The sequence below is a fragment of the Chenopodium album genome, chromosome 26, assembly GCF_948465745.1.
Source record: "Chenopodium album chromosome 26, dcCheAlbu1.1, whole genome shotgun sequence".
NCBI classification, from domain to species: domain Eukaryota; kingdom Viridiplantae; phylum Streptophyta; class Magnoliopsida; order Caryophyllales; family Amaranthaceae; genus Chenopodium; species Chenopodium album.
In genome coordinates, this window is record NC_137859.1 from 14,073,936 (window position 1) to 14,088,561 (window position 14,626).

The following is a 14,626-nucleotide window of genomic DNA, read 5'->3' on the forward strand; positions in this document are numbered from 1 at the left end:
GCACAAATATTGTAGCAAATTGGTGGGTGTTTTAATGCAAATGAGTCATTCTTTTTGGGAAAAAGTTTTGGCCAAATGAGTCGTTCTTTTTGGGACGGGGGGAGTATGAAACTAGACATTATGACAATACTAATGATATATTATATACTAACATTTATTTAATTTTTAGAGGTGAAAAATTAAAGTCAAATCATGGTATGTGAATAGTGCAATTGTCAAAGTGATGCATATAAAAAAAAAAACGAAGGAAGTTGCTTAATAAACTACTTGAGTTCGATTCTCTCTTATTAAATAAAGGGGTGTAATGAATCAATCGAGCCGATCAATAAACTACTCGGGTTCGACCTCGGTTGAAACTCGTTCATGTTCGTTTATTTATAATCAATGTCCCTAAATTTCTTTCATATTTTATAAAGTCTACTCCATCAATAACCTTGACGTTAGTATAGGTAATGAATTCAAGTCATTATGTTTTATTAATAGATGTAATTCTTTTTTGTACTCCCTCCGTCCCCGAAAGAACGACCCATTTGGGTTGATTAGGCGGGTATTAAGAAAGTTAAATAAAAAGAAGTAAAAGTATGTTGGAAAGATAAATTTACATAGGGTTTGTAAAAAAATAGAGAGAAAAAGTAATAAAATTACATGGAAAATCAAATTTTTATATGGAAAAGCTAATTTTGCACAAATATTGTTGGAAATTGGTGGGTGTTTTAATGCAAATGGGTCATTCTTTTTGGGACTAAAATTATGCCAAATGGGTTCTTTCAGATTCGGAGGGAGTACATACGTAGTAATGCGTAATTATTGTTAAACTAACATTTTGATTTGTTATATAATTTAGTAATAAAACATCATGTGTTGTACGGGACTTAAGTTAGTTAAAACTGACAATCCTTGACCAAGATATACGTGCTGAGATTTTCATATATTTCAATCAATTATAAGAAAATTTTTAAAAAATAAAATCAAAATTAACGTTTCGTAATAAAATACAAGAAAAATTGTCAATTACTACCTTAAAAAGAGATCTTTGTGAATTACTACCCTGAAAATAAAGTCGTTAATTACTACCCTTAAAAATGTTTAATTCAAGCAATTGTTATCTTTTCTCGTAATTAGCTCACTTAAGCTCTTAATGGCACCATTAAGCTCACTTAAACCTTGATTAATTAGACAAACTCTTGAACCACCTCCGATAGCCCTCTTTACTTCCTCTGGCAGCCCCCACCCCGAAATCTACCCCCTCTCCCGTTCCCCCACCACGAATATCACCCCCCCGTTCCATCACTGCAATTTCAACCCCCTCCCGTTCTGCTACTACAAGTTAGCCCGTGAACATAAAAAAACGAGTAATTCATGAACATAAATAAAAGAGTTATTCATGAACATAAATAAACGAGTTATTTAAGAATTTATTTGAACAAGTATATCTATGTTCGTGCGTGTTCAAACTCTTTTATTAAATGAGCTTCAAAATTGTTTAAGCTCAACTCATTATTATTAAATAAACAACTATGAGCGAGTTTAACTAAATGCGAACTTTATAATCGTCATTTGAATGACTATCATTTTATTTTAATAATAAACAATATGATTGGCTCATTTTTTCACATTATAATATCAACACAAACAATTTTCTAATATCTACAATGCAAATATAATTTTTGAAAAATTTTAATTCAACAAAAAAATAAATTCGACAAACTAAAAAATTAAAATAAAAATTACATAAATGAGATTGATAAATAAAAAATTTTGATAATACTATTTTATACCAAAAAGAAAGTAATATTTGGAAAAAAAATAATGTCAATTATGAACCACCTAATTATTAATGCTATTATAGTAATAATATTTCAAACGATCACTATAAAAATTTAAAAAGGTAGAGATTTTATGAATCTACTCTACCCTACCTAAAATTAAATAAAGAACCAAAATTTAATAAAGAAAACAAAACGTGACTTAATTGGGGCAAACAATTGGGAGGGGAGGATGCTGATTTAGGGGTATCAGTTCGGATAATCGGATCAGGTCTGATATGGTCGGATTGAGTAAATGTTTAAAGTTGAGTTATACTAAATTATTATGTCCACGCGAGTCCAAATCTGAATTGGATATTTTTCGGGTTAGTTTCGAATCGGGTCGTGTCAGATTCATCATTCATCACATTGGGCTGCAGCCTCATTAATTTTGTCTACAAATCAAGAATCAAGATGCATGATATTCGAGTATACGTCAAGTCAAGTCAATCATTCCTATTGTTAATTAATTATATAATAATTTCCATACAATTAAACCTACTCCTACTTTCCTATTTTCTTATTATATATAATGTGTACACACTTCACACATAAGAGTCCACATTCAACGAGTGTGGACATAAATAATATTCCAAACTCCAAATTATTTCAACTCATCTTTTAAGCCGCCTCCTAAATTAAGCGTTTTACATTAAGCACAAACAACAATCCGATGGCGGAATCGACTGTTATTGTTGTAGGGGCAGGGCCATCAGGGCTAGCCACCGCGGCTTGTCTAACCCATAACTCGATACCATACATCTTACTCGAAAGAGAAGATTGTTGTGCTTCTCTTTGGAAGAAAAAGGCGTATGATCGCCTTCACCTACATTTACCTAAGGAATATTGTGAACTTCCTCACATGAAAATGCCCTCCAATTACCCAAAATACGTCCCAAAAAAAGATTTCTTACACTACTTGGACAACTACGTCGATCATTTTGGGATCAAGCCTTTGTACAGAAGGCGCGTGGTGAGTGCCAAGTTAGATGAAGGTACAAAGAAATGGCGAGTGGTAGCAAAGAAAGTGATCGACAACAACAACGAGGACGAGGAGGAGGAGGAGGAGTATGTAGGGAGGTATTTGGTGGTGGCAAGTGGTGAAACATGTGATCCATATTGTCCTGAAATTGAAGGGTTGAGTAGCTTTCAAGGGAAAGTAGTGCATTCTACACAATATAGGTCTGGTAAAGAGTATGAAGACAAAAGTGTATTGGTTATTGGAGCTGGTAATTCTGGCATTGAAATTGGTCTTGATCTTGCTAATTATGGTGCTAAAACTTCAATCGTTGTTAGAAGCCCTGTAAGTTTTCTAATTTTATCTTATCGATATTGCTATTACTTATTACTCCCTCGGTTTTTTAATGTTCTATACTTTGACCTTTTTTGTCTCACAAAATTCATTTAACTTATACGAGTATTAGAACAATAAGAAACAGAAGGAAGAAGTTTAATTTATTAATTTATTTATTTACTTATTTATTTCTTATACTCCGTAAATTAATATTGAAGGTGTATTATATTGGTGTGACAAATCATGAGATTCAATGGTGTTTGGTAACTTTGACGATTCATTACTTTTTGTTTAAATTTTTTGGAGTTTTTTTTAATTTGTTTTACTACGTATAACTTGACTTGATTAGAGGTGTGCATACGTAAATTAGGTGAATTTAGGATTTTAATTAAATCGAGTTATTTCACTTTATTGTATATATACAATGTGCCAAATAAACAAATTGACCAATTCAATTATTATTTAATTCATCACACAAGTTGACCGATAGAAAGTGAAATTATGCAAGTACGACAATGTTTGGTAGTTATCACTCCTGTTGAGATAATTGACAGTAGGTTGCTGATTGTAATACTGATGTAGTACAAGTTTTATAATTTTCATAATTTAAATTGGTTGAAAATTCAATGTGAAAATATGGGAAACGAAAAATTATAAAAAGTACTCCGTATAAAAATTAATTAAAACCTAAAGTTTTTCCAATATTCATAATTTTCCGTTATTAAGATTAGACAGAATATAGTTACTATGGAGTTCCCTCATTCCTATATTTCTAGGATTCTAGCCATTTATTATTATTTCAAACTTTGACTGTATTTGGAAATTTGTTCCGATAATCTTTCTCGTTTCTTAAAAACTAAAACTTTATACGGAGTATTTTTTTTTTTTTCGGAAAGGATAATTGAATAAAAATTAGTTTTAGTAAAAATAAGTTCAGTAAAAATTATTTCAGTTAAGTAAAAATTATTTCAGTTAAGTAAAAATAATTTCAGCAAAATTAATTTAAGTTCATGTACATTGATGCTTTTTTTTACTAGGATTTCTTTATGTAAATTATTTTTTTCCATATATTGCAAAATATTGTCGTACAAGAAATTTTTTTAAATCACATATATTTTTTTAACGCATCACTTTTGTCTACACTTTTATCACATATTGTACAGTTATACAATAAATATATATATATATATATATATATATACATTTAAAAAAGTCAAGTATAAAATATTATGTCTTATTGATAATATTGTACTCGGTTATGTTTGGTAAATACAAGTATTATATTTATAAAGGGTAACAAAATTCATCGTAATAGGATAGTGATTTATCATATACATATGTAAGATATCATATATATCAAATACATATTTCCATAATTTTCCTACTAAAGTCTCTATACATTAGCGATATACTGTGACTATCCAAGCTAATAATCTTTTATTATGGTTCTATCATGGGTTCAAACTTCAAAAATTGATGGCAAATATATAAACGTACGCACTCAAATCACTTCTCCACCTATTTAGAAGTCTCCAAGTTCCATTTAAAGCATTTTTAGATCATGGATATTATTATATACGGACAATTGTTTGCAAAATTCTTAAACTGTCCATTTACATTATCGTTACAGACCAACCATTTTTATATACGATATTATATAAATTTATATGGTTGGCAACTTGGCATAAGATATTATTGTTATATATGCTATTACATAAATTACAAAAAAAAAAAAATTATTTAAATAAGTAGAAATAATAATTAAATCAATAAAAATAAGTTCAATTTCATAAAAAAAAGTCCGGTTCAGTAAAAATAATTTTTGTAAAATTAAGTTTATTAAAATTTAGTTTTAATCAATAAAATTCAATTTTAATAAGTAAAATAATTTCAGTCAAGTGAAAATAAATTTAGTTTTGCAAAATTAAAGTGAAGTGAACGAGATCATATATTTATAATAACTTCTTCCATTTACATCATCAATTGTAGAAATCCAATAAATTATGATGTACTTTTCGTTCATATGCTGAAGACAATTTTAGAGTATGAAAAGAGATAAATTGAGTATTACAGTGGAAATTAAGTGTGATCATGTGAATCTTCACGTTAAAGTTGAATGATTAAGTGACAAAATCTGTTAGAGAGTGCTACGGAGTAGTTTAAACCAGCTATTAATTGGTTGATTATTAATCATACACAACTACAACATGAAAGTCAAGCAATTATAAAGACAGATGATTTAATAAAGGAAAAGCGTTAAATCTTATTGATCGTTAGTATAATGACCTAGGTGGGAGTGATCCACTTTTTAAGCTCACACAATATTTTAAGTTTTTTCTAAAAGGAATATGATATATATGGGCTTAGGGCTACATATAATAAAATACTTCGTAAGATGTTGAAAGTGGAAAAAAAAACATAAAATATACGGATCGGAGTACTCCGTAACATTATTACAGTGATCTACTCGTAAGTTTGCCATATGTTCTTAAATTAACTCGAAATTAGAAAAAATATCATCACCCTTTCACATAATCGTACAATTGTTATGTATGTTTTTTTTTTTTTTGTTAATCCCAATAGATAAAAGTCCACAGGATCTTGGGGTAGGTTTGTTTTGCGTAAACTTGGGGAATAATTTGCTTTTAATTTTTCGTTGACTTTATTAAGTACCATACAGCCATACTACCTTACTATATTAAGAAAATGAGAGTTTCTAATATACTTTGAGATGTATCGTATTAATTAAATATTCTAGCTATAGTCATATAGAAGCTACTTATGACCAGATGGTCCCAAATTTTATTCCTTAAAAAGTAACTGTTAGTAGTACACTTATGAGTTATGATTAATCGCATAATTGACCTTGTAATACATTACGGAGTACTTAACAACAAATGACTTATTGCATTCTTATTATTGATACCCCTTCCCTTGCCTAGCTTATTTAATTAAGCTTATGATGATCAATATGTTACCTTATGAAACAAGTAAGGTCATATCATATCCAAAAACTCGATTTTTTTATTTTTATTTTTTATTTTTAAAAAATGTGATGTGTAATGTACATGGTAATATTCTATAGACAATGTATTATATAACGATTTCTAATCACCTTCAAAATAAAAAATGTGCGACGAACATACTTTATTGATAGATTGTTAGTAATATTAGTATTGATAAAGCTCATGCAAATTGAATTTTTGTGCAGGTTCATATATTGTCCAAAGGAATGGTGAACATAGGACTAGTTCTTCTGAAGCATTTGCCATTAAAATGGGTGGACAACTTGTTGGTTCTCATCAGTAAAATTGTATATGGAGACGTGACCAAATACGGGTTGACTAGGCCCCAAGAAGGTCCCTTCTATTTAAAAGTTGCCTTTGGTAAATACCCGATTATTGATCAAGGCTCTTTTCAAAAGATAAAATCTGGTGAAATTCAGGTATTAATTCCCAACCAATCAACTATTTGGCAATCTTTATATGTTCCCCAAAATCTAACATATCAATAATTTGCTTTCTTTGTTGATAAGAAAAGCGAGTTGTTAAATCACGCTCTTAATTTTTTAAGATCCAACATAATTAATTAGCTTCTTGATGATGGATGTTGTCATGTTGAAGTGTCGATCTCACCCAAGTTCGAGTGTAGAGAACTTAATACGAGTATAATATAAATGTTTAATGTAAACGTTTATGTAAGACTATGTTATTATCATAAAACCACTTCTATTTGTCGTCACCGAGAGTACGTAACCCTATTTCTATATAATCTACCTTGTGATGATAAGGCGATTTTACATAAATATCTATTAATCTCAACGACATACAACAACTCAATTAATAGCTACAATAATAGCCAATAATAGTAACTAAGTAGGGCTATAGATTTAGAAATAATCAATCAAGCCTAATTACACCTAATTAGCTGTTGCGTAGCTTTGATTTGTTAGTATGATGTGTGAATGCGTTAGACACAAGAAAAAGCAAAGCAGAATATTGCATGTGAACATTCATCACTGTCCCTAGGTGTGCTATATAATTATTCATATTTTTGTCTTATTTTTGTAATTGCAATTTGTAAACGTTGCGTTTATGATTAACTCAATTAAAGTTTAAGCTTAATTCATATTTTTGTCTTATTTTTGTAATTGCAATTTGTAACGTTGCGTTTATGATTATGTAACGGTTAATGTTACAGATTTTGCCGGGAATCACAAGCATAAGAGGCAATGATGTGCTGTTTAAGGATGGCAGATCGTATGCTTTCGACTCTATTATTTTCGCCACTGGTTTTAAAAGGGCCACCAATCAATGGCTCAAGGTAAAATTAATTAGATATGTATGCATCCATGGTCTATGTATTCAAGTTTGGACAAAGTTTTTGGATGACATCATGATGGCGTATATGATAGAAATTTTTTTTTTAAAACAAAGTTTTTGGATGACATCATAATGACGTATATAATAGAAAAATCTCCTTTTTTTTTAAAAAAAAAATGTGAATTATTTATCTGACACTGGACAGTGTAACGGCGTCATCTCAAACTTGATTTAAAATATAAATAGTAAAAGAGGGGAATAAGGTCCAAAATAAAGAGGTGTGTGTGTAGTGTGTATAAAGTGGGTTTTAAAATCCAACTTTTACAACTATATCTATTACACAATTGCTTATATTTGATGGATCATTGCTTTGAAATGATGATTGTGGAAGTGTGTAACTTAGGTTGTGTTCACTTCACTTTATTTAATTACAAATTTTGTCGGTGAATTAATAGGGAGACGATTATCTGCTGAATGAAGATGGATTGTCAAAGCAAAGTTTTCCTAACAATTGGAAGGGTAAAGATGGATTGTATTGTGCTGGTCTAGCAAGAAGGGGACTCTACGGAGCTGCTATGGATGCTGAAAATATCTCTAATGACATCAAAAAACTTAATTAGATAATTTATGCTATCAAATCTCTGTTTCATTCTAATAAGGAATGCTAATCATGTCCAATTAGCATATTTATTTTTGTGTGTGTATGTTCGTGTGTTGTGTATGTGCACACATACACTTTGTTATAGCTTGATTTTGTTTAATAGTCTTCCGAAATGCTGGATATTTATTAAATAAATTAAATGATGTCTTATTATTTATTGATGTTTGACTAGATTGTCATGAGTTTATGACCCTCCTAAGTACTAAATATCTCGAAACAAAGGATTACGGGACGAGAAGAGATGATTATAGATTTATAGCTAGTAATCTTGTTCTTTCTTTTTCTCTAGCTACAAAGATTTGTGATGGAAGTATTTTGTGTTTAATATCCGGTGGGTGTCGTATGTACCAATAGGCCTCATTATTGTTGTTGAGATCATCGAGTCTGCGTTCCAGAGCCCAGTGTGGCCCAAGGCCCAGCTGAGATGGGGGCCCAAAATTAAAATGTTAGTATAGATTAAGGAAAACCGCAAATTTTTGGCTGAGGTCGCGCCCAGCAAATGAACATCTACTAGAAAAAAATGAACATTTACAGAAAAAAAATGAACAATTATTTCTGAACATTACATTATATAAAAAATGAACATTTATGACATGGTTTCGAAAGCTCTAATCAACTTTCTTCCTTTCTCCAACTTATTTCTTGTCAATTGCAGAAAATTCGCAACTTTATCTTCTTCCCATTGCTATGTTCGATCAAAAATAAAACTTGCCAATAAAATTCAGCACTTGAAACCACTGAAATCACTTATAATAATTGCTGGATTATCTCGCTATAAACTCGTTATTTCTGATTTTATTGACTGATGGGTATCCTTGAAATTGGGTTGTCTTCATTTCATGCATCAAATAATCACAGCTTACTTTTGTAGAATTTGATTATAACACTTTGTTTGGATAGGAAGAAATGAAAGGAAAAGAAGAGAAGAGAAATGAAGGGGACAAATTCTCTTGATTGGGTAAAAGATTGGGAGAAGGAAGGGGAAGGAGAGGGAGAGATCCATTTTCCATCTCTCTTTAATAAGCATTATCTCTCCAAAATTGGAGAGATTTGGAGGGAAAATGAAGCTCACCTCTCCCTCCCTTTCTTTTCCCTTCCCTTCCTCCATTTTCCCTCCCCTTCTTTTCCTTCCTTCTTTGCTATCCAAACAAAGCGTTGAGCATCTTTGTAAATTGAGGTTTGTGAAGGAAATTGGAGGGGAGAGAGAGAGAGAGAGAGAGTGTGTGTGTGTGTGTGTGTGGAGTTGAGTTAGAAACACCATTTTTTGGGAGGAGAGAGAAACTAAAGTATTAATGAAGATTTTACCCATGTCATTAAAATCACTTTTTTTTAGGGCAAATGAGAGATTATTGTGGAGGAGAAAAATAAAAGACCCAGATTCCTTAAATAAATCAACAATATTTTTTTTTAATAAAGAACAAAATGCTTATGTTAATTGAACATCCTTTATTATATAAACAAGCATTTTATACAACTAAATAAACACAAAAAATTTGTATTAATTTAAAAATAAAATGAACATTTATTTTTAAAAGAATGAACATCATATACAACATGAAAATGAACTTTTATTTTAAGATTGAACATCATACTGCATGAAATTGAAAATCTGATTAGTGAGGAATACAAAATTATTGTAAAATATGTTCAATTTAAAAATGTTCATTTTTACTATAGTAAATGTTCATTTTGGCAGCAACCTCAGCCAACACTAGCTGAGATTGACCTCAGCCATTAACAACTGATCTTTCTTCATTTCTTCCCCCTTCTAATTCTAAATTATTTTTTTTCGTCAAAAAAAAAAAATCTGAATTATTTTGATTTTACTCCATTTGTTTTTTTAGTTACCCAATTAGTCATCAAATAAACTTGATATTATATATCTTTCTTGAATTTAAATTTCCTTTTAAATACTAAAAATTCTATGTTATATGTAGGAATGACACGGATCGAATTCGGGTCAGATTGAGTTTCACTTGCATCCACCCGCAATCACCATCCACTTCACCTGATCCACCCGTTATCCGCAAAACTCATCACCCGCATCCTATCCATCCGTCATCCGCGGGTGAAACGGGTGAATAAGATGCTTAGCGAGTGATATTTATAATCACTATTCTAATAGTCTATATTTTTATAATCATTTATAATATATTTATATTATTTAAATAAATAAAAGAGAATCAGTGAAATAAGTTTTAATCAGAAAAAAGATGACTATTTAACCATCTAAGCAAATTATCAACTTTGTTATTAATATGTAAAAATAATCTAGGAAAATTTGTCAAGAATAAGTCAACCTTTGCGTGATTAGCTTAAAATAAGTCAACCTTTCAATTATCTCAAAATAAGTCGACTTTTAAGGAATATTTTCTTTTGATAAGTCAGATGACCTACAACCTACCAAACAGGTCATTTTTTTTTTATTAAATACCATTTATCAAATTAATTTTTTTAATAATACTCCCTCCGTTTCACTTTGTTAGTCCCATATACTATTTTAGGCGTTTCAAAATTATATATCCATATGGAATAAATTCCTAACATTATTATAGGGTGAATTATTTTTATAAGATGTCAAATGATTTTAATTGGTTAATATATGTGCTAATGGATTGCCAACATGGCAAATTCTTCCAATCAAGATTTATTATAGGCTTAATTAAAACCAATTCCCATAAATAAACCAATAAAACAGGAAAAAGACAAAACATTAATTACAAATATGTAATCAAATTCCAAATTACTAAGATTCCTCCTTTTCTTATTTTAAGTGATTGATTCCAAAAGGGACTAACAAAGTAAAACGGAGGGAGTATTAAATTTGATTAAGTAACTATAATTATACCTGTTAAAAAAATTAACTATAATTATACTATTAAATAAACAAATTATTAAAATTAAAAAAAAAAAAAACAGCCTTCCCCTTCCACGCACCCATCGCCAGCCCCTACTAGCTGCCGGCGACGGCGACCACCTCCCTATCCCGACGCGACGACCCCAATCCCCTCCCTTTCCCAGCCATAACGAAACCCACGAATTCTCTTTCCTCCTCTTCCTCGATCAAAACCATCATCATTTCCTTCACTCATCGGCTCCGACATCCACTCTTCCATTGACGACCTCGTTGACGCTCTTCTCCGGCGGCCATTCACAGCATCAATGTTGCACCGGTGACGACCTCGTCGAATCACTGTTTCATCGACTTTCTCTCGCATCCATCTCATTACCTCTACTTTCCTCCGCCCCCTTCTTCTACTGAGTTCGGTGAAGCGCTAAACAGTCACCTAATCCGCCCATTACTGAATTTCTTGGAAGAGGCGAATTCCTCTTTCTTGGTGAATATTCATCCCTCGTCCCCCACCTGGATCGACCCCCCTCCCAGAAAACTCGTTTAGGGAGATTTCGGGGGTTGGGTTTAAGTTTTGGGGGTTGGGTTTTAGGACGGGAATGGAGAAAGAGAGGGGATGGGGTAGCCGCGATGAAGGAGTGAGGTGATCGCCGGCCGTCGGCCGCCGGAAGGGAGAGGGGGCTGGCTGTGGGTGGTGGCTGAGATTTTTCTTTTTTAGTTTATTTTATTTATTTTGATATACTTATTTAATTATTGATTGAATTTTTTAAATAATCAATCAAAAAACAAATCTTGATTTTTTTTTTTTAAAAAAGGACCAACCATATAATGACACGTATCATACTTTACCTTAATAACCGGTTAACTTTTAATTCAACAGGTTTTGGCTCATTTTAAGAAGATATCTATTATAAGTTGACTTATTTTGAGTTAATCAAAAGGTTGGCTTATTTTAAGTTAACCACGCAAAGGTTGACTTGTTCTTGACAACTTTTCCAAAAATCTATATAAGTGTAAATTACAAGGTTCAATTAAGAATAAAAAATAATAATAAGATACTCAAAGAATAACTCAATAATAATTTGACAATGACAATTACCGTTTTAAAAAATTTTACAAAAATTTATCGATTGCACGTCTACAACAGTTTCTACTTGGGGCAAGGCTCATGCTACTTACTAGTTACTAATTATTTATCCCTAGACTCTAGTGTATGTAGCTCTGCCTACACTCCCTCTTAAACGATGTGTTTAGCCTCCCACTACCCCCAGTACCTAAACCTATCAAAATGACACGCTTCACAAAACCATCGAGATTATCGCTCGCCGACATTGAGATCTCTAGTAAGTAATAATTTGACAATTGAATACTCCCCACTCTACCACCATGGCTCCATGGTTCTGCACTTCTGCATTCCCAAACCTCCAATGTTGGAATACTTCTTTTGACAATGGCAGAAAGGAATAATCATATGTGTTAATGTGTTACTTAGAAGTGTGTGATTTGTTCTTCTTTTAGTCATTTCCATGGAATATGCGATCAACACAAATCTCGTTGATCGATTTTTCCCATTAACTTTTGTCTCTCTTAAATTTTTAGTCTCTAATAATACTACTTTAATTTCTCATTCTAATAGACTTATCATAAGCATAGCTGCTTTCTTTTTCTTTCCCAAATCTGGAAAGAAGATTTTTCGTAATTCGTAAATTCCAAAATAAAAAAAAACTAAAACTTACACATAGCTCTTGAAATGAACATTTAATGATACAAAAATGAACATATGTTGAAAAAGGAATAACTATAAAACTTACACATAGCTCTTGAAATGAACATTTAATGATACAAAAATGAACATATGTTGAAACACGAATAAACAAAAATGTACATTGGATGATGCAATACTTCTAATAATAAAAATGATTTGAACGCAGCAATCCATATAAATAAATAATTTTGCTCTCATTTTTATTAATAAAAAAAATTCTTAAAATGCAATTCATAAAATGTACTTCGTATTAGTTTGAACAAAAACTCCTTATTATAAAAATGAACATCTAATGATTTATAAATGAACATTTATCAATATAGAAATGAACATATTATAAAAATTTACAGAAATTCATAAATGAAAAGGGGCGGGACGGGGCACGCGCGGAGGGGTGGGGGGTGCAGGCAGTGTTCCCTGCCATAGAGTCTAGGTAAAAATTTGTAAACTTCCTCATTATTCATCGGAATTGGGCTTATAATATATCGTTGGAAAGGTCTTTCAAGCCCCATCCAACTACACCATTATTGGACCCTTATCATGGACCAAACTAAACTGGATTGGACGTTTTCATAAAATAGAGTGGGTTTTCGAAAACAGAAAGAAAGAATTTTAATAAAAACTAACCGCAACACTTGACTTTTCCACTTTCACCTCATTCGATTATGATTCCACGCGAAAGGTATTCATCACTGGGTTTGGTTTTGGGGAGACACAAATGGGTGTCTACAATACTCTAAATGGGGGAGGATTGTTGGAGAATTTAGAGTATTTAGTTGATTATTATTCATGTTATGTTAAGTTTAAGTCATTTGGTTAAGGTGTCATGACTTAGACACATATGATTAAGGTAGTAGTATACAACTAATCAAGAGAAAAGATTTTAGTTTCGGTTTCTCTTGCATTAGTATGGTAGTTTCTTGATGCATTATAAATTGTGTATCAATTGATGACTAATTATGCATTGTTTAATGCATGTCTTAATACATTGTTTAAGACATGTTTTAATGCATTGCTTTAGTTTCATATCTCTTGATAACATTGCCGGTTAATGCATTGTTATTACTTAATGCATGTCTTAATGCATTGTTAAAAGTATGTTTTATGACATTAATCAACGGATGACATAAAACATTGTTTTAATGCATGACTAAATGCATTGTTACGTTTTGTAAAATGTAATACGTACTACTATCTTATACATATATGAGAAACTCCTCATATGATGAATGAAGGTTGAGAGATGAAATATAATTTCTATCTTATCACTTTGGCATAGAGAGTTATTATTAGTTGTTCATTTTCACAAAATCACAAACACTTTTATACATTGAATTGCTATTATCCTACAAGTAATAGTAATTGTTCTTCGTTGTATCTCCTGAGTAATTTCCGTGATACCCGGTTGTAGTATAGGGTCGGAATTATACTTTTGGGAAAGTGATCCCGTTCACGCCTTGAAGGTTTTTCCAATAATTTCGTTTACATTCTTTGTGACCCTTGTTTACTAGAAAATCCCCAACATAATACTCCGTATGTAAGGAATAAACACAATGACCAAATAAGAAGGAAAATTGTATATTACATGTACTCCATATTAAATATTCTCTAAGAAGAGTTTTTGACGAAAATATAAATTTTGGCGACAAAATTTATAACCTAGAGATGACACATGTGTCATCTTTGATTTCCCTTTAGTATAGTAGTTAGGCTATATGTTACTTTATTTTTTACAGAAATTTTAATAATTACTTAATATAAATTCATTAAAAAATAATAGATTATATATGAAAGATATATAGTAATAAATATGATTGTCAAATTGGAAATAATTTGAATATTTTGCACCATTAGATACATCTTAGGCTACAAATAGTTTTCTTGAATATTTTGCACCAAAAAAAGAAATAATCGGGAAAATTTTTCAC

At 31.0% G+C, this 14,626-nt stretch overlaps 1 protein-coding gene across 1 annotated transcript; it reads left to right on the plus strand.

Moving 5' to 3' along the window:
• The first annotated feature begins 2,378 nt into the window (after nt 1-2,378).
• On the plus strand, nt 2,379-8,243 carry LOC145618135 (putative indole-3-pyruvate monooxygenase YUCCA10). Its single transcript, XM_081672928.1, has 4 exons — nt 2,379-3,108; nt 6,311-6,544; nt 7,300-7,422; nt 7,877-8,243. Exons 1-4 carry the CDS (start codon nt 2,479-2,481, stop codon nt 8,039-8,041), a joined length of 1,152 nt encoding a protein of 383 aa, XP_081529054.1. The 5' UTR covers nt 2,379-2,478; the 3' UTR covers nt 8,042-8,243.
• Nucleotides 8,244-14,626: the final 6,383 nt, after the last annotated feature.

Excerpts from the sequence above, each read along its gene's own strand:
- LOC145618135 (XM_081672928.1), top strand. The coding sequence starts at position 2,479 with ATGGCGGAATCGACTGTTATTGTTGTAGGGGCAGGGCCATCAGGGCTA. Across the intron at positions 3,109-6,310 it reads CAATCGTTGTTAGAAGCCCT|GTTCATATATTGTCCAAAGG; the intron begins GTAAGTTTTCTA and ends ATTTTTGTGCAG. Across the intron at positions 6,545-7,299 it reads TAAAATCTGGTGAAATTCAG|ATTTTGCCGGGAATCACAAG; the intron begins GTATTAATTCCC and ends TTAATGTTACAG.